Raw genomic sequence first — 24,969 nt, 5'->3', positions numbered from 1 at the left:
AGGATTATGGGAGGTAGATGCTTTATCAGGATGGCTAATAGCATATACTGGTGTATCAATAATGTTTCCAGTAATGATCCCTCGAATCTGGGTGTCAAGATTTTGGGATCTAGTATCAAAAGATCTGGTGTCAAAATTTTGGGATTTATTTCTAGAAATTGATGTAAGAATAGATCTGGGTGTATGATAACTGGAGGGTGCTGGAGAGGAATAATGTGAGAAAGATCTTCTGAAAGGCTGAAAAACTATTTGAACCGTCCCATCCATTTTTTGATCTATATATTCGAGATTATCTTTAGAATTATTTTCTATCTTGGGTGTTGGAGTGATATTTTCTAATTGCCATTCATTAGGAAGTGTGACTTGATTCCAATTGATTTGTTTAGGAATTTGTATACTAGAATTTTGTGTGCTAGATTGTAATAATAATGTATATCCTTTAGGGCTAGTAATTAGAGCTTGTGGTTCTAATGTTGTTTTTATTAATTTATAATGAATCCTGTAAACGACTGTTAAAGCATGTGACCCTTTCATCATTTGATAGCCATTTGTTTTAATATTTAGTATTAAGGCGTGTAAAATGTTACCATCAAATAATGATAAAGAATAATTGGGATAACAGTTAAAATAGACCGGTCCTTGGAACAAGCTGGATTTTACCATTCCAAGTAATGAATCATGAAAGTTATAATGTCTTCCGTCTCTTAAACAAAGCAATACTGAGGTATTTAAGCCGTTTCGAGTGAGTGACTTTATAGCTACTTGTACTAATCCAATATGAATAAAAGAATAATTTTACTCTTTGTGTTGATCAGTAGCCTTTTTTGTTAAGAGATGTAATGATTCATAGTCATTATTTAAACTAATAGTTTTCTCTACTGTTTTAATTGTATAATTTGTAAGGAATGAAAATTTAGAAGAAAAAGTAGAGATTTTGTATATTTGGTTTTTTGGAACATCGGGAATTGTCCAATCTTGTAGATTTCTTTCTATATCTAATATACTATAGTCTTCTTGATTAATATTATCAGATTCTATAGGAATGCTAGTGGTAGATTCATTAGGTTTGAATAAAGAATTCATTGATTCAGATTTTCAACAAAAATTTCCTATTTCCAAAGAGAAATAAGTAGATTAAGAACTTGAGGGAACACCACCGGGACCACCCTTAGAGCCCTCTGGCTTGAATGGGCTGACCATCGATTTTTCTTAGCTTACCAACACAAGCTTCCCAATATACATTTTTCTCTCTAGTTATGGGTTATCTTTGTAAAATTTGTATCAATGATTCCTTTACTCTTTTTCTTTTTTTTTTTTTTTTTTTTTTTATAAAGCAAGTATTTATGATGAATTTTTATTATGCTCATAGTACTGGATTTCGCGATTTGTATGAGTTAAAATGTACAGAATATAATTTAAGAATGGAACTACAAATCTTGATGGATAATATAAAAGATCTTAAAAGACAACAACAATTAATGAGGCAAAATTATACATTAATGATGACTAAATATCATGTATATCAAAGTAGGCAGTCTGCAATAGAATACTAATAATATAGTATAATTACAAAATATTATGCACTAAAATTAAATTAGAAACTTAAAATATAGATATAACATAGCAATTGGTAATAGTTAAATTAATGTTTAAAACTTATAACAAATGTAATTAAAAAATAATATAGTATAATTACAAAATATTATGCACTAAAATTAAATTAGAAATTTAAAATATAGATATAACATAGCAATTTTTAATAGTTAAATTAATGTATGAAACTTATAACAAATTTAATTAAAAAATAATATAGTATAATTACAACATATTATGCACTAAAATTAAATTAAAAACTTAAAATATAGATATAACATAACAATTGTTAATAGTTAAATTAATGTATAAAGCTTATAAAAAATGTAATTAAAAAATATTATGCACTAAAATTAAATTAGAAATTTAAAATATAGATATAACATAGCAATTGTTAATAGTTAAATTAATGTATAAAGCTTATAAAAAAATTTTTTTATACAAAACTTATAACAAATTTAATTAAAAAATAATATAGTTTAATTACAACATATTATGTACTAAAATTAAATTAGAATGTAGCAATTGGTGATTAATTAGGAATGAAATGTTGCAATGTATTTGTGATTTGGAATGTGATTTCATTGTATAATTGTATTATGAGTTAGATAGTTTTGAATTTTAAGACTATATATGTACTTAAACCTTAGACTCGTTCGAGAGTTGTGGCCAAATTTTCTCTGAAAGAATATTTGGGAATAACTCTTGAATTGTCCAAAGTAGACAGTTTGTGATTCTATTATCTATACGGCAGATATATTCAGTTTAAACTCTTGTGTTAGTCAATTAAAATTTTGGTTCAACGATTCTTTACATTCTTCGGGTATGTGGTCTGTAAGTTTATCGGCCCATTAATAGGGTTGACGACTTATCATGACTAGCATACTTGGAGAATAGTAGAGAAATGCTGTCGAAATTTGTACTAATATTAGAGTTTAGGACTGAGTATATATGCGATATAAATAATAGTCTCTTGAATGGGATATGATCAACTACCTTATAAAAGTTGGATTTTTTTTATAATGTTTATCTCATAAATTTTGTGTTTTTTAATAGACATCCGACAAGTAACAGAAATACAATGAATAAAAGTTGGATGCTACTGACAAATAGACTTGGACGAGACTATAAGGAGTATGCACAAAGGGTGACGTTTTTTATAGAGTTTGCTAGCATAAGTGTTGACAGTCGAAGATTTATAAGATGTCCGTGCAAGAAGTGCAAAAATCTTAAATCTTATAACTTGTTAGTAGTGGAAGATCATTTATTTGTAAATGAAATTGATCCTAAATACTCATATTGGGTCTTACATGGCGAACCATTTCCCAAAGAAGTTAGATTTAGTAGTCAGACCAATCAAATGGAGCAGGGTAACGACATCAACATAGATGACATTAATGTGAATGATCGTGATGAGAGTGATGATAATGGAGAGGATATGACTGAGATGTTATAAAGATATGGAAATCTGTCTGGGTGAAGCACAAAAGGTAAAATGGCTTGTCCTATTTGCAATAAAGATACACAGTCTCAATGATTGAGTCATGGTAGGAAATTATGTTTTATGGAACATCGTTATTATTTACCACATGATTATAGACGACGTACAAATAGAGCGATGTTTGATAGAAGGGTTGAGCGCAGGGCATCACCGCCAGAGTTGACTGGGAATGATATTATCGCCCAGTTGGAGATGTTTCAGAAAACAGATTTGGAAAAGATTCAAGGGTTCGAAAGAGAAAACGACAAGCAGTGGAGTTGAATTGGACAAAAAAAAATATTTTCTTTGAATTGCCATACTGGTCTACCTTGACACTACGCTACAATTTAAATGTTATGCACATCTAAAAAAATATATATGAGAATATATTGGGCACTTTGATGTCAATAGAAGGGAAGACAAAAGATACAGATAACTCTCGTAAAGACTTAAAGGAGATGAGGATTAGACCGGAGTTGCATTTACAAGATAATGGATCATCAGCTTATATGCCTATCGGATGGTATGCACTTTCAAATGATAAGAGAAAGAAATTTTGTGATTGGTTTATGAAAATCAAATTACCCGATGGTTATGCTTCAAACATGACAAGATGTGTTCGAACATATGATTAGAAGATAACTGGTCTTAAAAGTCATGACTGTCATGTATTTCTGCAGCATCTGTTGCCGGTTGGTGTGCGTGAAAAGCTTAATCGAGATGTTCGTACAGCTCTCACAGAATTAGGGAGATTTTTCAGAGACATTTGTAGTAGAACGTTGAAAGTTGATGCATTGTTAAAAATGGAAGCTGACATTGCAGTAATATTGTGCAAATTGGAAAGTTTATACCTGCTTTCATTCTTTGATGTAATGGTTCATTTGGCTGTGCACCTACCTCGTGAGGCTTTACTTGCTGGCCCGGTTAAGTATAGATAGATGTATCCTCTTGAATGGTTTTTGAGAAAACTTAAGCGATCTGTGAGGAATAAAGCTCGTCCAGAAGGATCGATTGCAGAGTCATATATTGATAATGAGTGGCATACCTTTTGTTAAATATATTTTCGTGGGGCTGATACAAGATTTTATAAGATCGGACCAAAATTATGAAGGTGGGCAAGAGATGGGAGTCTCATCGACATTTACTGTATTTTTCTAGACCGTGCGTCCCATAGGCGCACAAGGGGCTACTATCTATGTTCGCAAGAGTTTGAAAGAGCTCAATGGTATGTCTTGAATAACTGCGCAGAGATTGACCAGTACTTAAGGTTAGTGATGAATCTCTAAATCACTATTATCTTTAAGTTTATGTATAATAATATAGTATAACTTCATACAAATTAAACATGCACAGCGAACATATACAACTACTTCGCTCGAATGGTGTAACTGACGTAGAAAAGACGCACGAAGAGAAATTTGCCTCGTGGTTTGAACATACGGTATTACTGTTAAGTCTCATTTTATAATACGAATTTCATACAGTATGCTCTATGCTCTAGCATGTGGTCCGTCCAGACGGGCTTTCCAGTACTCAGGATGTTTGGTGTGTGGATATAGATTTCACACAACTGATAGAGAAATATATAGGAAAACTGAAAATTGTGGGGTCGTAGTCGAAGGAAGCCATGGGGATGATAACATTGACTTCTACGGAATTGTGAAAAATATCATAGCGTTAAAGTATGTGGGGGGATATATGGTCTGGTTGTTTAAATGTAATTGGTGAGATGTCTCAAATCCTAGGTTGTGAGTGCGTAACGATGATTATTTTGTGAGTGTCAATACATTTCGCACATGGTATGAGAACGATCCTTTCATTCTCGCTTGCCAGGCGAATCAAGTTTTTTATTTAGATGATCCGGAGTACGGAAATCCATACAGAAGAACCACATGAAGAAGTTGATAGTCCAACAAATGAAGAAGCATATCAAGAAAGTGAAGTAGGCATCAATCTATTTGTTGATTTAAGCCAATATGATATGGTTCCATTGCGTAGAGAAGATGTTCAACCCGAAGTAATTGAGGGTGAAATATCGGAAGAAGATGAATCAACTGAAGTGTCTAGTGAGGATAAGGGCGACTGGTCCAACAAAACGGATAGTGAATGAATTTCAAACATGAATTTCTGTAAGTAATATTAACATGTAAATATCTTTAACGATTGTTTGAATAATAATTTGTTACAATTTCAAATAGATATGACTCATAAACGCAAAGCAACACGTGTGCCATCCCATCCATTATTGACTCCTCGTGTGGTTCACCTGTCATCAATAGTGAGCCAACATCACAGGCCCAAAACAAGGTATTTTATCAAATTAGATATTATATTTTATGCTCAATTTAAGTAATATATCTATAAAATGAATTAATTTAATTAAAACGTTATGCTTTAATTGTTGTATATATAGTTGTTGTAAATAAGCGTCGAGGTAGTGGCACTACGAGGGGTGTCCGCATAGAGAAAGTAAAGAAAGTTGGTAAAATCAAAGTTGACATTCCTGATGATCACACCGGTGGCTCCGGAGATTCGGCAGCGTGGCTTGCTTCTTATGTTGGTACACTTACTCGCACATATGCAACTATTGCTACATCCTCTTGGTCTAAAGTTTCCCAAGATGTGAAAGATCACATAAAAAACCATTGTTTGGTAATAACCTACATCTCAAGCGACTAAGTATATAACATGTTACTTTCAAGTTATTTTGTATTTATAGTAATTGTTTATAATTTTCGAAAGGATGAGTTCGAGCTTAATTTTGGCCGAAGAGATGATCGATTAACGGTTGAGGAACTGATGTCGAATGCATTTTGGAGGTACAAAGGTCGATGCCATGCACATTATAAGAAGTTCAGTACTACAATAGAGGCGCGCCAAAATCCATTTCAAAATATTCCACCAAACGAATGGAAGAAAGTTTGTGATATGTTTGAAGACCCTGCTTATCAGGTAATATCGCTGCTGTCTTTTTTTAATAATATATCACAAATGTATTAAACATATAGACTAATATTTTTTTCTTTTAGCAACGGAGTACTGTGAACAAAGCAAATAGATCAAATTTAAAGATAAACCATAATGCAGGTTTTCGATCTTTTCATCGTTTGTCTAACAAAATGGTAAGTTATTTTAGTACCCGTTAAATATTAACATATAATACACATTTTCTGATTTAAGTTCTAATATAGATTTTCATTTTACAGAAAGAAGAAAGTCTCGCTGACTATGATTTAACCCAATTGTATGCTAAAACACATAAAAATCGGGACAATGTTTGGGCCAGTCCCAAAGTAGAAGCAAATTATGTAAGTTTAAGTTTTTTTAATTTCATTGTCACATAATATTTTTGTTACTTATACTAACTTTAATGTTTTTGTTTTTGTTTTTGTATGACAAAATGATATCTCTTAAGGAAACTGCTGCAGATCCATCTAATGCATTATCTATTAAAGATGCTCAGATCCTTTCTCAAGTTCTTGGATCACGTTCTGGATATTTGAGGGGTTTAGGACGTTGCGTAAAACCATCTTCATCATCATCATCATCCTATTCTCGAGCCAAATCGAATGACGACAAGACTAAGGAATTGGAAGAAACAGCACTTGAGATAGAACGATTGAGGTCCAAGAAAAAAGAGCTGTTGACCCAATTAGATCAAACAGCGGATTTGGAGGCAAGATTAGAAGAGAGGATGCATTTGAATAACCAAAAAATGTTTGAATAATTCCAGTCAATGATGTCCCAAAACTCTATGCCACCACCATAGTTTTCAAATTTACCTTTTCTTTAATTGTTATTATGATGTTCCAAAACATTTGAACAATTGATATTTGAATTACAAATTGTGTAATATTAATATGATAATTTTAATTAAATTATGATCTATATGATTAATACAGTTCAAACGGTAAATAACCAGTTCGAATGGTAAATTACCATTTGTTATTTCATTCGAACCAAAACAAACCCATTTGAACGAAAACTACCCCATTCGAACGACAAAAGAGAAATACGGACGTTTGAACAATAAATTATTTGTTCGAACAACAGTTATGTGCAAAACTCCATTCGATCGGATATAATTTCTGAAAATAAAATTTCTTTTCGAACAAACATAATTTTTGTTCGAACACAAATCGTTTGAAAAATTTATTAGTTCGAACACATAAAATTTATTCGAACACTCCGTTCATTCGAACATGATTAAATATGGACATTAGTTCGAATGAATATTTCATATTATTCGAATAGACATCTCGGTTCGGACGGAAAAATATTCCATTCGAACATTATATTGAAACGAAATTGGTTCGTCTAAAAAAAAATTATCCGTTCGAACGGTTTCAATTGGATCCGTTCAATTTTGTCTCTAAAACTGATTTTTTTAGACGAATTTTGATTTTCATCTCTAAAAACTTTTTGTGACGGTCTTTCCGAGACAAATTTGAAATGAAATTTTTTCATCTCTAAATATAATTTAGGATGAAAATTGTGTTTTTTGAGACAAAATTTTTTGTCTCAAAAAACACAATCTCTTGCAGTGTGACACTATTGATGCCAAGCTTTTCCACGCGTCTCGACAGTCTTGATCAATTTAGGATGCATGCGTGCACCCAAATAAAATAAAATAGAGGTGAAGAGCAATCTGAAGAATAATATTATTTTATTAAGTGATTGTAGAAAACTTGCATGCAAGTTGGTGTTTTATCATTTTTGGGAAAGGAATACGCAGACTCGTGCTGAATAGAAGAATAATGATGGCCTTCCGACTTGTTGACAACAAATTTACAATGTAGTTAAAGAAAACTAAAAAAGTAACAAAAAGGTGATGTAAAATATATTTTATAATTTAGAAAAATAATTTAAAACGACTTATTTAAAACGAACATTCATTTCTTTTCTTTATGACTCTTAATGCATATCTGATGTGAAAATGCCAACCAATCAGAAAAGAGAATGAATGGCTGTTAAATTGAAAGAATTTAATTAATTGTTTTCATTTATTCCCTTGCCAAAGTAGTATCAATAAAAAGACTATATTATATAAATATATATATATATATATATATATATATATATATATACACACTAGTAAGGATAATAGCAAAATCGAGCAGTATGTATGATTAGATTGATTTTGTTCAGTGACCCTGATCAAGGGTTATTTTTTGTGATGCTCATAAGTTCTTAGCAGTGTGACTATTGGATGGATTTGTTTAGTGATTCTGAGCATTGGTTATTCTCTTGTGATGCTTGAAATTTATGACCAATGTGTCAATCGAACTTGTCTTGCTCGGTGATATCGACCAATGGTTAAATGAAAGGTCTAATCTACCCTCAATTAGATTGAATCCTTCGCTTTCGTTCTCGAAGGAGTTACACTGATTCCTGCAAGTGTTTGAAAGTTTCTTCCCTGATTGATGGAAATTCTAGGGTTTTTTACAAAAAAATGTCCAAGAGCGATTTGACTGAAGGCTCCAAGGAAATTTCTCAAGACTAATTTCGGGGCGGATAAAAACCAATTTCTTAAACCTTTTTATTGATAAAAACCAACAGCAAACTGATGCTTCAAAGCTCATCTCAGACCCCTGTTAGTTTTGCAAAATTATCAAATGTAATCTGAAAAACACTATGGATCCTTAAAAATAACACAATCACAATTTCAGGTTTGACCTACCAAATCTACCAAAGCCTGGCAATACAATAACTTTAGGTGCATTTAACCATTCTTTCACTACTTGAGGAACACACTGCACTCTCAATCAATTCCAAAAATAAATTCCAGTTCAATACAAATTAAAACCAATCTCTTTGAATAATTCCAAGTCAGAGGCGATCTCCACTAGGAGGTTCCTTTGAGCGATGGGCGAATCAATAGTGCTAGCAAATTTCTAAATGTTCCTAACATTCACCTTCATTTGGAAAATGGCTTCTCAGTACTGCGGGAGGAGTGCAACGCAAATGAAAAGGAACTCTCATGCGCTGGAGGGAGGGCGAATGATTATGACTTCTTTTTTTTCTTTTTCTTTTTTATAATTTTATTTTATTTTTCTTTAACTTAACTTATCTACGTGTTCATTTCGTACATTTCGTGCAGTATAAGGAGTATGTAGCACAACCCCCCAAAAAAAACAAATATTAGAGATAAGAATGCAGATAGCTTACTCAAATACATTAACTCTTATTCATTAACTCATGACTGGTTTGGATAATAAAATAATTTTTTAATAATAATAAAATAGTAATAAATAGTGACTTAAGTAGTTTGAAAAAATTTGAAAATAGTTGTGTTTTTAAACATGCTCTAAGAAAAAAAATTTCATTACTCTCTTTCAATCTTTACAATAGCTCTTTTGAACGAATCTTGTGGTCACAGTTTTCCTTTAGCGAATTATATAAATCAAATCTTTTGAGTTCGAAACTTTACAAGATTAGTTTAGAAATACAAGTATTTTCGGCTATTTTTAGATATTTATAGAAAAAATTTTCTCAAACTCAAAACACTTTTTAATTTCAATTTTTTTTTTATCTAATCATTACCTAACGTTACAAATTTTCCAAACTCCTAAATAAAATACAAAAATAATACAGATTTTTTAAATTTTAAAACAAAAATAATATTAAAATGTTAAGTTATAATAATATTTTAACTTTATAATATTTTTATTAAACTGTTTCTTTTATTTTACCAAACTCAATAAAACATATTAACTCAAATAATTTTATTATTACTTACAAATCATTTCATTATTTTTCTAACATATTGTAACTGTCCAAATGAGTCTTTGAGTCATTAGACACACAGAATTTTCCATAACACTATCATTTAAGTAATTGCAATTAATAATTAAAATAAATCATATTAGCAAAAGTTAAGTAATAAGATTTAAATAGAAAAGTACTATGATTTTTTCTTTTATACCCGACGGCCGCATCATGAGTGCATATAGATATTTTCGATATGTTTCATGATGTTCAAGTTTTCAAAGATACAACACCCAGGACCAATAGCATTATAAATTAGAATATTAATGAATTATTGTGATCTTTATAAAATAGTGGATTTATCTGACAAAGTATAAAAAAATCTCTTATTTTTCAGTAAAATCCATTTTTTACAAACAACTTACACAATTTAGACTTAGACCTAAAGTTACTCTATAAATTATATACAATCTCAAAGCCACACACAATTGAGAGAGAGAGAGAGAGAGATGGGTAGAGCAGATTCAGCAGAATTGGATAGTAGTAGTACTCCACTAGAAAGTAGATGGAGTCTTGAGGGAACTACGGCTCTTGTCATGGGCGGAACAGAAGGAATCGGGTTCGCTCTCTCGTTCTTTCCCTTTAATTTCTCTCTTTAAACATCTTTATCTTAATATAAACACAACACATTTCTTCTGTTTGTGTGATTTTGTTAGGATTATATATATATATATATATATATATATCGGCTTTGTTCGAGTTTTCTTTGATCTGTTCACTGGTGAAAAAAAATTCATAGATATGAAGTGTTCAACTATTAAGGCATCACCAACAGCAATAACAAATTTCACAACAACATAGCACTAAGTGGAATGAATACTGTTGTGTAACAACCCTCTGCTGTGTAATATTCTAGAATACTGCTATGTAACAGAATGGACAGATGTCATGTATTAAGTGGAACGAATATTCTAGAATATTACTTACTACTTCTATAAATTGAGGCATATCGTGTATATGTAGATATATGAAAAAGTGAATCATTTTCAAGTACTCTGTGTATGGCCTTTTTACAAACATTTGGTGGGTTGCTATTTTCTTCATGGTAATTAGAGCCAAAAAGGACTAACGTCCCTTCTACAATGGAGACTCCCGCAAAATCCACTTCCTCCTCTGTAAGTTCTTCCATTATTATTGTAGCTACACACCTTGTTAATCTCAAACTCACCATAGAAAACTATCCTCTATGGAAAGCATAAATTGTCCCTTTTCTAAAAGGTCATAAACTGTATGGGTATGTTGATGGTACTTTCCCAATTCCTGAATCTCTTCTCAACAACAAACCTAAATCTCTTCTCAACAACAAACCTAATCCTACCTATGAACAATGGCTACTTCAAGATCAACTCATTGTCTCAGCCATTAATTCCTCCCTCTCCGAATCGGTCCTTACTCAAGTTCTTGACTGTACCACCTCACAGCAAGTATGGTCGACTCTCCAAAATTTGTTCTCTGCACAATCTTCTGCCCACATTATGAACACTTAATTCCAATTAGCCACTCTAAAGTAAGGAGCCGAATCAATTACTGAATATTACAATAAAGCAAAAAATCTCTCCTCTCAACTCGGTGTTGCAGGTCGTTCCCTCTCAAATTCAGAATTTACTGTCTTCCTTTTAGCAAGGCTGGGGGTTGACTATGAGTCCTTCGTCACCTCCTTAACCACACGTCGAGATCCACTCACCCCTCATCAACTTTATAGCTATCTCCTAAATCATGAGTCAATACTCTCCCATCAAACCAACTCTCTTCTCTCGGGTACTTCCATTTCAGCCAACAACACTACCATACGACCCCCGTCTTCACCTAGACGTGGTCCTAATAATTTCCGTGGTGGCCGTAGAGGACGTGGTTTTGGCCGAGGAAACAACTCTGCTCATGGTTCAGGTTCTTCCTCCAATTTTTTCACTAATCATGCAAATACTCGTCCCCTATGTCAGGTCTGTCATAAACTAGGGCACACTGCCCTCCTTTGTTATCACCGGTTCAATCAATCTTACCAGGAATCACCACCACCAAATTTGGCTGCACATTTCACTGCAATGCCTCCTTCCGCAACACTGAACTCGAGCTGGTTCCCTGATACGGCGGCAACACATCATTTCACTCTAGATTACAACAATCTCAACCTTGATTTTGTCTCTTATCAAGGCTCTGACCAGGTCAGCATTGGAGATGGCTCCTCACTGCCCACCCAAAACATCGGTTTTGCTCAATTTCACTCTTCTACTGGCAATTTTCTCTTAACTCAACTCCTTCATGTTCCTTCCATATCTAAGAATTTACTATCTGTTCGACAATTCTATCAAGATAATAACGTTTTCTTTGAATTTCATTGTGATCATTTTTTTGTGAAGGATTCTCGCACCCGAGTAACGCTGCTTCAGGGTCCCGTTGAAGAAGGCTTGTACGTCCTTCCATCATCCACCATCTCTACTGCTTCCCCTTCCCCACCTCAAGCTCTACCCAGCACAAAAACAACAAATCACCTTTGGCATCTCAGACTTGGGCACCCTTCCTCCAGGATTACGACACTTACTCTCAATCGGTTTCATCTTCCCACCTCCAACCATGGTCATCTTCTTTGCTCCGCGTGTGCACAGGCTAAGGCCCATGCCTTGCCTCATCCCTTGTCTCCCACTCGTGCCTCTAAGCCCTTTGGGCTTCTTTTTATTGATGTATGGGGCCCAGCTCCAATTTTATCTTTAAAAGGATGTCGGTTTTACCTTTCAATAGTTGATGACTATTCCAAGTATATTTGGCTTTTTCCTATGCAATCAAAATCTTGTGCTTCCACTTTATTTCTTGCATTTTCCAATTATGTTAATAATTATTTTTCCTCCAAAATTATTTCCATTCAATCCGATTGGGGAGGTGAGTTTCGACCCCTTCACAATATTTTTCAAAAAATTGGAATATCTCATCGGGTCACGTGCCCTTCTCTCATCAACAAAATGGAAATGTAGAACGCCGACACAGAGACATAGTTGAAACGGGCCTCTCCCTTTTGGCTCATTCTTCCATGCCTCATAAATATTGGGTTAAGGCTTTTCAAACTGCCACATTTCTCATAAATCGAATGCCCACTCCCATTCTTCAAAACAATTCTCCATATGAGATCTTAATGGGCCATGCACCAGACTACTGTTTTTTAAAAGTTTTTGGTTCCTTGTGCTGGCCCAACTTAAGACCATTCAATAATCATAAAATGGACTACAGGTCCAAGCCATGTGTGTTCATGGGCTACAGCCCAGATCACAAAGGTTACCTGTGTCTTCATGTCTCCTCGGGTCGCATCTACGTCTCGCATGATGTCACCTTCCATGAGACTATCTTTCCATTTGCAACTCGGACTTCCACTGACCATGGGCCCCTTATTTCTTCTCTTGGCCCTTTCATTATGCACTCTTCGATTCCTAATACTTCATCCATATCTTCTATTTCTTCTCTCAGCTCACACACAGATCATAGCCCATCTCAGCCTAGACTTAACTCTACCTCTTCCTCATCTAGGGCTTCTACTTCCTCTCCCTCAAACACAGACTCTCCTTCGTCCTCGATAGAACCCGCCTCCTCTGTCTCTCAACCTTCCTCCACATCTACTTCATCTCCTCTCTCCGACAGCTCGTCCACTTCTTCCACTTCACATCCGATGGTCACAAGAGCAAAATCCAACATCCATTGCCCTCTGGTGCATTCCGATGGCACGATGCCTCAACCCAAACCCATTTTTCTCTCACTTCCTCAGTTTCTTCCACTTCTTCCTCTCATTCCATCACAAAGAACCCAATTCGTTCACTGAAGCCTCCAAATACCCCGAATGGAGGAAAGCCATGCAGCTTGAGTTTTAAGCCTTAATGACCAACCGTACTTGGGTGCTCATTCCTCCTTCCCCTCATTATAATATCTTGGCCTCCAAATGGATTCTAAAATCCAAACGCAAAGCTGATGGCTCCCTGGAATGCCGCAAGGCTAGACTTGTGGCCAAGGGATTTCACCAACAACCTGGTTTGGATTACTTAGAAACCTTCAGTCCTGTCGTGAAACCAGTCACCTTCCGTCTACTTCTTTCCCTTGCCGTAACTTCCAACTGGCCACTCCATCAACTGGACATACAAAAAGCCTTCTTGCACGGTGATCTTGAAGAGGCAATTTTCATGCGCCAGCCACCCGGGTTCGTCCATCTAGAACATCCTACTCATGTATGTAAGTTGCTCAAATCCATTTATGGTTTGAAACAGGCTCCTAGGGCCTGGTTTGCTAAGCTTTCTGATGTTTTAATTTCACTCGGTTTCCATGGTTCTAGGTCAGATTCTTCACTGTTTATCTTGAACACTCCTACTGGTTGTATTTACCTTCTCATCTATGTAGATGATATCATAGTCACGGGTTCCAGTAGTGCTCTTATCTCTGATTTTATTTCCTCTCTTAGTTCACACTTCCCAGTCAAGGACTTAGGATGTTTACATTATTTTTTAGGAATTGAAGTAACCCGTAACTCCTCCGGCCTTTTTTTATCTCAGTCTAAATAAATTTGTGATCTTCTTACCCGTGTCAAAATGCATGCCTCTAAGCCAGTATCCACCCCTATGTCAACTTCTACTAAACTAACTGCTTTAGATGGCTGTACATTTGAAGATGCTCAACTGTACAGAAGTGTGGTTGGAAGTCTTCAGTACTTAGCATTCACTCGTCCAGACATATCGTTTGCTGTTAATCGTGTGTGTCAATACATGCACTGTCCACGGATGCCCCACTGGCAAGCTGTTAAAAGAATTTTACGTTACCTAAATAATATCAAAACCTTGGTCTATACTTCTCTCCATCCTCCTCTCATACCCTGTCCGCCTTCTCTGATGCTAACTGGGCAACATGCCCAGATGATTGCCGATCCATAGGTGGTTTTTGTGTGTACTTTGAGACTCACCTCATTTCCTGAGGTTCAAAAAAATAGCCGACTATAGCTTGCTCTTCCACGGAGGCTAAATACAAATCAATAGCAAATACTACATGTGAAGTTATTTGGCTTCAATCATTGCTGCGTGAGCTGGGTGTTGTTCTCAAACAACCCCCCACACTTCGGTGTGATAACTTAGGTGCCACATACTTGTCGGCAAATCCAGTCCTTCATTCTCGCATCAAACACGTTGACTTGGATTATCACTTTGTTCGTGATAGAGTAGCAGCAAAGACTCTTCAAGTATCATTCATTTCCAGCAAGGATCAAATAGCAGATATTCTTACAAAGCCACTTTCAGCTGCACAGTTCCATCTTCTTCGATCAAGCCTCACTATTAAAATAGTGCCGCTTGACTCGCAGAAGGGTATTAAGGCATCACCAACGGCAATAACAAATTCCACAACAACAGAGCACTAGTGGAATGAATACTGCTGTGTAACAACCTTCTACTGTGTAATATTCTAGAATACTGCTATGTAACAGAATGGACAGATGTCATGTATTAAGTGAAACGAATATTCTAGAATATTACTTACTGCTTCTATAAATTGAGGCATATCGTGTATATGTAGATATATGAAAAAGTGAATCATTTTCAAGTACTCTGTTTATGGCCTTTTTACAAACATTTGGTGGGTTGCTATTTTCTTCATCAACTTACATATTTAGTTTGATCTTCCATTAGCTGCCTAGCTAGCATGCTATATTGAGTTTTCTTATGCCCATGTTTCATTGATGCGTTTAGAACTTTAAGAGCGTCTCCTTCACATGGAAGTACATGCACTACATATTTCTTGTTCATAACTCTCATTCGTTTTGCTAACTTTTAACTTTAATCCGATCAAAGTCACGATCTCAATAATAGATGTGCAAATAACTTCTTTCCATTCGAAAGTTTGGTGTTGTTTTTGTCTGCGACAAAATACGCCATCTCTGAAAACATCAAGATTAGCTACCTTTGGTTATTAAGAATATCTCAGATATTTTTAGAATGAAAAATGATAGGATTACTACCTTCTTACTACTTATTTTATATTTAATTTTTTTATTACTTTTTTATTTTACTTAATGATTAAAGATGTGACTATTAGTAAAATTATATATTTTTTTAATTTTTTCTTAAGAGCTAAGGATGTTAAAAAAATACTTAAAAGAAAATGATAAAAAAATAAAAATTTTGAAATGAACTATGAATTATAAATGGGTAGTAATATGGTTACTATCCTATCACTATAATTTTAGAATATTTTACTACTATTTATTATTTTATTATTATTTTTTATTTATTTTTTTTATTATTCAATACTTGTCACTATTTTACAATATTTTTTTATTATTTTATTATTTATTCACTATTATTTACAACTCTTTTGAATAATTCTTAACATTTAACTACTCAAACTTACCCTTAGCCGATACGCGAATTAAATATAGTGGTTTTCCCGTCGACGATGAAGTTCTTTTACCAAACTTGACGATGACGAGCGAGAAATAAAGTTCTTCTCGTTTTAATGAGATATTATTGAAGTTTGAACCCAAAAAGAAGGATGACAGGCTTCCACTGCTGAACGATGCATGTGACCATCCTAAGCGTGCTGTCTATTCGAATATGTGTTGTACATATTTCGAGGAGGTCGTTTGAAAAAGAATGGGTGGATTGTGAATAATAATAAAATAAATTATGAATAATAATAAAATTTATAAAATAAAATTAATGAATAGTAATGAATAATAGTGAAATATATTAAAATAAATTGAGATGTGTTGCGAATACAAATCTCTCTTAACTGTTTTTTAGTGACTAATGTTAAATATAATCTATGTTCAAGCGCTATAAAACTCTTTGAAAAAATCTGAAGCATATAATGGAAAAATTTGATTTTTTAATGTAAATTTTAAATATGTTTTATTTTTTCTAAATAAATTGAATAAATTTGCACAATTTAAAATTGTATAAATAAAATTTTTTATAAGTCAGTTTTATCACAAATATCTCCACGAACTCACAAACACTAGCATAGTACAAGCCCATTTATAAAAATTGGAAGTGGATTGAAACTCATACGATGGATTTTAATTTTTATAACAATCAGGCTTGCACTAGACTTTTTTTTTTTTTTTAGGTAAGATACATATAATTTCATTATAATCTCAAATCATTACAAACTTTCTAATTTACAATTAACTGATTAATTTCTTGCCGTTCTTCAATCCAACAAAACTCTCTCTCATAATGCAAGGCCATCTTAGCTAGACTATGAGCCACTGTATTTCCTTCTCAATGTATGAAAACCAAAGACCATTGCAAACATGGTAACAACATTCTCTTCAGATCCTCCACCATTTGTCCATTACCTGACTCATCCATCTCATTGGATAGAACGACCTCAATTACTCCTTTTGCATCTCTTTCAAAAATTATATCTCAAAACCCCAACTCCTTACACAATTCCATTGACCTACAGAGGCATCACACTCAACAATGAAAGGTGATACAACAAACTTTTTTTGGGTAAACATTGCAGCCATTATATCACCATTGTTATTTCTAACTATTATCCCAATCTCTGGTTATTTGTGTCTAAAACAACATCAAAATTCACTTTGCATTTGTTGCCTTCAGGTCTCTGCCAGCCTTGACCTCCTCTCACCAATCCACCTTGGTACTACCTTTTGCCTTGCCTCTAGTTTGCCTCATGAAACTCATCTAGTCCGACCATAGCAAATTTCACAAGCTTGCATGGGCTAGAAAATCTTTCTTCAAAGATATATTCATTTCTCCTGCCCCATATTCTTTTCATAATAGCTACAATTTTTCCAAACTTTCCTTTAGAAGCCTTCTGCACATATCTAGCCACAAGTGTTCAAAATCAAACACATTAGTCTTCCATTTCTTCATTAGGCTCTTGTTATCTGCTTATACATTAGAAGCAGCAGGACAACACCATAAAGCATGGATTACATTTTCCTCTTCTCTATGACACAATGGACATAAGGGATCATTTATAATTCTTCTTCTGCATAGATTGGCTCTTGTAGGTAGGATGCTATTTACAGCTTTCCATATAAAATGCTTGTACCCACCAGGAACATCCAAGGTCCATATCTGCATCCACTGATTTGCTTCTTTTCCACCATGAGAAGTCCCCCCCCCCCCCAACACTCCTTTCTCCCCTGAAGGTCAGCATGGTAGACACTTTTAACTGTAAATTTATCATGCTTAGTAAAGTCCCAGTACTGTCTGTCATCTACTCCCAAAATACTAATAGGGATGGTGCATATTAACCCAGCCACATTTCTATGAAATACCTTTTTAATTAGATCCACCTTTCATTCATTTCTCCTTTCATCAATTAAATCACAAACCTTTATATCAACCTTGAGAATTTTGATGGAAGATTGGACACAATAAGAAGTAGGTGAAGGGAGTCATTTCAGGCCCCATATCTTTATATCTTTTTCATTCACCACTCTCCATGTCAACCCCATCTTAACAACATCCCTCACTGATCAAATACTCCTCTAGATTAGTGATGAGGAGTTACCCACCTTGGCGTTAATAAACTCGTTAGCTTTTAGATACTTTTCTTTACATATTCTGGCTACATGAGTATCTTGCCTTTGCATCAACCTCCACCATTGTTTAGCCAACATCGCCCTATTAAAGCATTCCATGTTTCTGAATCGCAGTTCTCCCTCTGCTTTTGAGCAACCCAGCTTTTCCCAACTCCCCCAATGGATTCCAAACTCTTTCTTATTTTGCCTCCACTAGAACCTTGATAGCATGCCGTCCAAGTCCCTACACAACTTTTTCGGCAATTTAAAGCCACTCATGGACTAAGTGGGGATGGCTTGCAAAACAACCTTAATAAGTATTTCCTTTCCAGCTCTTGAGAGGAAATTATTTTTTCAATTCTGTATCTTCTGTCACACCCCTCTTTTATACATCTAAAAGCATTATATTTTGCCTTTCCCACTACTGTTGGGAGCCCCAAGTACCTCTCATAGTTATCACCCATAACAGATTTTGCTTCCCTGTGAATCTTACTCTTCATATCCTCACTAGTGTTTAGGCTAAACATAATTGAAGTCTTCTGTTTGTTTAGGTTCTGTCCTAACACTTTCTCATATCTGCATAGGATAGAATGAATTTTCTCCCACTCCTCATGCCTTGCTCTACTAAAAATTACACAATAATTAGCAAACATCAAATGGTTAATTTTTGTTCCCCCTCAAGCCACAAGAACTCCCTTTATTTCACCCCTCAATTCTGCACTCTTGAATGGTTTAAACTCATCCCAAGTTTCCCATTTAATAACACCGAATAACTCACTGAACATACACATTCCATGATTAAACTAGTTAGCCTCTCCCCAAAATCAATTATTCTCAACATGGCTTCTAAAAAAGGCCATTCAACCCTATTGTAGGCCTCGGCCATATCCAGCTTAATAGCCATACTACCAATCTTCCTTGCATGTTTTGACGTCATAGAGTGCAGTAGCTCATATGCTATCAAGATGTTATCAGTAATAGGCCTCTTAGGGATGAAGCTTGTCTAGTTAGAAGAAATGATGCCATGTAATACCCCTTTGACCCTATTTGCTAATACTTTAAAAATCAGCTTATAGAGTACATTGCAGAGGCTAATAGGTCTATAATCCTTCATTAAGATAGGGGAGTTCACCTTTGGCATTAAGGCCAGGTACGTATGATTTAACTGCCTATTCCTTCCATTTAGAAACTCTAGAACAGCCTGGCTAGTCTCTCTTCCCAAAATTTCCCAGGGATTTTTATAAAAACCCGCACCAAATCCATCACGACCAGGTGATTTGGGAGCTGGCATCTCCTTTAAAGCCCTTTCCACTTCCTCCACAGTGAACTCTCTTTCTATCACTCTTTTTCTATCCTTTGATTCATCTCTTCAGAAATTCTTGCCTCAGTACACATTACACATTTATCAACTTGTTCTTTTGTGGATTAGGAGGATGTATAAATCCCTGAAAAGTAGTTCCAAAAAGCATATGCAATTGCCTTTGGCTCATATAAAAGCTTCTCTTGTGAATCTTTGATCTTCCCTATGAAGTTCTTTTTCTTCCTCTGATTTGCACGTGTAAAAAAACTTGGTATTTATATCACCTTGTTGAAGCCAATGTCTTTTTGCCCTCTGTTTCCATCTCAAGTTTTGTTGGTCCAGTAAAAAATCAAGTTCCTTCCTCCTTTTTATTTCCTCCATATGTTTTGGACCTTCAAACTCTTACAGAAGCTTTGATTGATCAAATTTCCCAATGATAGCCCTTCTCTCCTTTATTAAGTTTCTACTGCATTGGCTCAAAGCAACCCCTACATCCAGATAAAAGTGTCTGAACCCTAGTCAGAGAGCCCTTTAAACCATGACCCCTCCTTTATTCCTCCTTAATGAGTTGTTTGCACCTCTTATCGAGTTCCCAGCTCATGTCATACTTAAAGTTACTCTCCCATCTATCCCTCACCTCCCATTTGCCTCTGCTTGAACTAATCAAAAGATTGGACTATGATCGGAATACATTGTCACCAGGACATCTACTCTTACATCAGAGGCCCAACTCAACCAATAGTGGTTTGCTACAGCTCGATCCAACCTTTCTTTAACAAAGAATCATCCTATGGCCATTGCACCAAGTGAACTTATTTCCATTCCACCCCAAATCATAGAGGTTTTCCTACTCCAAGGGCTTTCATAAACTGATCCATCTACTCTTCATTTCTCTGTCTTCCCCTTTGTTACTCACCTTGGCTTACGATCTCATTAATGTCACCAATAACACACCATCCAATCTCAGCATTAGGTTTAAAAGAGGACAGTAGTTCCCAGGAGTGTCAGGGTTTCCATAGAAACCCGTCAATAGCAATTTTGGCCTTTTTCCATCTTCTTCAATCTAGACATTTATGTGCCTTTGGAAATAGTTAATTAACTCAACCATATTCTCCTTTATCCACTCCATGATCAACCCACCACTCAACCTAATTGGTTCCACTACCACACGACCTTCAAACTCCAGTCTTCTTTGTATGACATTGACTCTAATTGCTTTTAACTTAGTTTCCATAAGCAAACGAACTAACTATTTGGGGGGTTGCCAAACCTCCTACAATTCCAGCTTAAGATTTTTATTGCCCTTGGCGAAGTTGCCTAACAACCTCTGCCAATCCATATGATTCATTTTCATCCTTCCTTTCCCCGTCCTTTTTAACTTTCTTTGACCCAACAACCTTCCCATCCTCGAGTTCCCCCTCATTCAACTTGCAAAGAGTGACGAAATTCAAGCAGTTGATTATGGCAAAGCCTCAGATAAAGAGAATCTGTAGGGGATGGGTTTAAGGAAGAGAAGAAAGATCTCCTTACTTACTTTACAGTGGAATCACCCTTTTCTTCTAGAAAGATATTGCCGAGGGTTTTTTAGGCATACCTTTCTCTCTTGCTCTGCGTTTCCATCTGCCTTTTTTAATGATGTTCTTCTCCCCGAGGCCATCTTCAATGTTATCGCTCCCTGCTCTTCCTTTTGCACTATCACTTCCCTCTCTGTTTTTCATACCAGCCAACGTCACATTATTTGTACTAGGCCGTGGGCCTTTTGAATACCCAAATTGGGCTCGGCTTCCACCTTGCCCATCCCTTGGCCTTTTACTTCCCACCCTTCACCCCATTCTCCGTCCACCTTCACCCCTTCACCTTCACTGCCACTCACCGTTCCACCTTTCCCCAACCACGCCTTAAGGTTCCAAAACATATATGGGCCACCCTCCACCACATTTTCCTTCCCCTAGAGTTGCAATCCTCCAACATCCTTCTAGGAAAAGGCCCCACCTCCCCATCCATCTCCCTATCCACCAAGCCTCCCTTATTCGAGATTTCTTTTTATGTAAAGTTCTTCTAGCTTCGTAAATAATTCTTGACCTGTTCAGGGTGTTTCCAAGCACCACCCCTTGTGGTCTTACCAAATCGGAGCCATGAACCAAATTGAGGCCCCTAATCCTTCGTCCCTCCTCCTGAAACACATCCTCGATAGTTTTTCATACTTCAAGTTCACCAAAACACTACTAACCTTGATCGAGACAGATCGTCCCTGAGCAATCGCCTTCCATAAGGGTACTTCAATTTTAGCCCTCAAGTACTGCCCCCATCCAATATCGTCCTCCGAGGCGTCCACCTCCCTCTCCTGTCCCACAAATTTGCTAATTTGTAACCCACATTCCTTGTTCATACAGCCCATGGGAAGGTTATGAATCTAGACCCAAAATACTTCCCTCTCAAACAACAATTTACTTGGTTGCGCAAAGCCATCAAACATTTGAAGCTTGAATAGGTGATTATCGAACAACCACGGATGACCCTCCAACACCTTATCTTTGTTTGTGTGGGTTGTGAATATTATGATAAAGATGTTGTTCCCAACCTCTTGAAATTTCGCCCGCCTACTTACCATCCACACTTTTGCCTTAGTGAAGGACATTATCTCCTTCCCAATCAATCTGTCAAGCCACACTTTCTCGAATAAACTTCTATCCCCTTTATCCTTCATCTTTTCCTTCAATCCATTTAGCTCAATCATCGAGCTCTCCTCTTCCATCAACCGTAGATTTCTCCAACGTTCTTCTAGCCTCTCCATTCCTCCCCCTGCCATCTCCATCCTCAATGGACCTTATGGCTTATTTTCTTTCTAGAAGAATCTAGACGATCCCGTACACCACCTTTACTCATGCAAGGGAAACAGAGAGGAGACTTTTTTGTTTTTCTGTTCTTAATTGTTAGGCTTGCACTAGACTTGCATGCACTCTAAGCATGCACAAATCATTTTTCATTTCTTTATCATGCTTTATAGTATATGTGTCATGTGGAAATTTCTCTAAATACAGATCACACAAAACAGTACTATGCCTATCTAGTATACGTCTTGTGCATTTATATGCATCAGGTCTCATATAAACTCCACAATAAATTAAGCTTCCTAGCTAAGAAAGTGCTCCAATATTAGATCATGTCTTCCTTTTAAAGAAATTGAGTAGGTTAATTAATATCTTTCTCTCCTCGAACAAGTTTTAATATTGGAGCAACAGGGAATATTAAGGCATCTTACATATTAATGGTAACTTCCAGTTTCCTTTTAAATGAGTTGAGTTGATCCGTGTGTCTCTGGCTTGGATCGGAGTTGATCATCGTTTTCCTTAATTCCAAATTAAATCGATCAAAAGTTCATTAATTGCGATTATGATCAGGCATGCTATTGTGGAGGAACTTGCACGTTTTGGTGCGGCTGTACATACATGCTCTCAAAATGAAGTTGAGCTTAATGAATGCAAGCACGAGTGGGAGAAAAAGGGTTTTCATGTCACTAGTTCAATATGCAATGTAACTTCTCCATCTGAACGACAGAGGCTAATTTGTGGGAGATAACTATATTATATAAAGAGTTATTATATTCTTAAATTTGTGTGTAAAGCATACCATACATATGAATACTTAAATTATAAGATTTGATTTGTAAGATTTAAATTTTAAAATTTATATTTCAAATCAAATCATATGAGATATAAAATATATTGTGATATACATCCAGATTAACAATGTTGGAACAAACAAAATGAAACCAACAACGGAGTACACAGCCGAGGATTTCTCACTTATAATGTCCATAAATTTCGAATCAGCTTATCACTTGAGCAAACTTTCACATCCTCTTCTGAAAGCTTTGTCAGCTAGAAGCATTGTGTTTATTTCTTCAGTCTGTGGCGTTGTATCAGTTAACGTTGGATCCATATATGGCGCCACCAAAGGTATATTTCTAATACTATAAGTTGCAATTAGAAGAACTCGTTGTAGATATCATGATTAGAACAATATTATTAACAATAATTATATATTAAACTAATTCTATGATTGTATGCAGGGGCAATGAATCAGCTAACAAAAAATCTTGCATGCGAGTGGGCAAAAGATAATATAAGGACTAATTGTGTTGCACCTTGGTTCACCGCGACTCCCCTTGTTGAACCTGTAATTACTTACCAACGTCTCAACTTTCATTTCTCATCCTTAATGAAGTTCTATATTGTTATTTCTCATCCTTAATTAAGTTCTATTTTGATAAATTACTACTAATTGTTCCATAAATTACCACTAATTGTTTCAAAAGCTTAGCCTAATGGGAATATATAGATTTAATTATTTTTATTATATTATTACCATATTTTAATTAGTTGTTAAATGTAAGAAAATTAATTATATATATATCTCACTACAGTTGTTTTTTTTTTTTTTTTTTTTTTTTCCCTTTTGTTGCTTGCATTGTAGTGTCTTACTGATGATAACATGTTCAAGGCTATCATCTCTCGAACGCCAATGGGAAGAGTTGGAGAGCCAAAAAAGGTGTCTTCATTGGTGGCATTTCTTTGCCTTCTTGCGGCCTCTTTCATCACCGGCCAGACTATTTGCGTCAACGGAGGGATGACAGAGAATGGCTTGATGATGTCCACATGATAAGCATGAATACATATATGGGTTCAAGATTTAATTGCGCAAAGAAATGCCGGTTTCCTCAACTTAATCTATAGCAATTGCATAGTAAGGCAACACTAGCTTGCATGCGATCTATGTGTGCCGTAGTATTTGTCATCATGTTTATCTATGCATGTTATAATAAACAATATTAATTTGGGTGCATTGTACGTTATAAATTTATAATATCTTAATTTCGAATTAATATATATTGTTGATCGAAATACTTTAGCCTATTAAAAAATAGTCATTTCACAAACTGACGTAGCTTAATATAGCTCGTCATATTACAAAGTTATTTTTATTGTAAAATAAATCTAACGGATTATATAAAATCACATTAATTTGTAAGATTATTTCTATGTAATCTATATAAAATAATAATAATTTATATAATTTTCAAATATATATGCCGTACAATTACATTGTAAAACAGTGGGCCTTATCATATAAAGTATAAAACAAATAACTTAATAAAGTAACTAATAAATAATCTCATTTTCCTTTTTCATATTGTACTAGTAGTAATGTGTTACAAGCCCAACACACTTTTCAAGCCCATTAGTGATTTGGAATGCTTTGGGCCGGGACTATATCACACTTCAGATTTAATATATACAACCCGAAACTATC

At 35.2% G+C, this 24,969-nt stretch overlaps 1 protein-coding gene and 1 long non-coding RNA gene across 4 annotated transcripts in view; one reads left to right on the top strand and one right to left on the bottom strand.

Annotated features, from left to right (window-relative positions):
* LOC121239122 (tropinone reductase homolog At5g06060-like) overlaps positions 1–24,493 on the top strand; it is a 59,332-nt gene extending 34,839 nt beyond the window's left edge. The window contains exons 4-6 of one of the 3 annotated variants that reach the window (XM_041136264.1): positions 23,399–23,615; positions 23,729–23,835; positions 24,133–24,493. In XM_041136264.1, the coding sequence (XP_040992198.1) occupies positions 23,399–23,615; positions 23,729–23,835; positions 24,133–24,318 (510 nt within the window). In that variant the 3' untranslated portion in view covers positions 24,319–24,493. The remainder of the gene's footprint in view (positions 1–23,398; positions 23,616–23,728; positions 23,836–24,132) is intronic. The other 2 variants (XM_041136262.1, XM_041136261.1) reach the window with 2 other exon arrangements.
* Positions 8,443–9,121, bottom strand: LOC121239126. Its single transcript, XR_005935240.1, has 2 exons — positions 8,754–9,121; positions 8,443–8,601 (listed from the first exon to the last, which is right to left on the bottom strand). It is a non-coding gene; the product is annotated as an uncharacterized LOC121239126 (long non-coding RNA).
* Positions 24,494–24,969: the final 476 nt, after the last annotated feature.

The sequence above is a fragment of the Juglans microcarpa x Juglans regia genome, chromosome 7D, assembly GCF_004785595.1.
Source record: "Juglans microcarpa x Juglans regia isolate MS1-56 chromosome 7D, Jm3101_v1.0, whole genome shotgun sequence".
In the NCBI taxonomy this organism is placed as follows: domain Eukaryota; kingdom Viridiplantae; phylum Streptophyta; class Magnoliopsida; order Fagales; family Juglandaceae; genus Juglans; species Juglans microcarpa x Juglans regia.
Note: the sequence above shows the minus strand (reverse complement) of the source record. Positions and strands in the feature narration are given on the sequence as shown.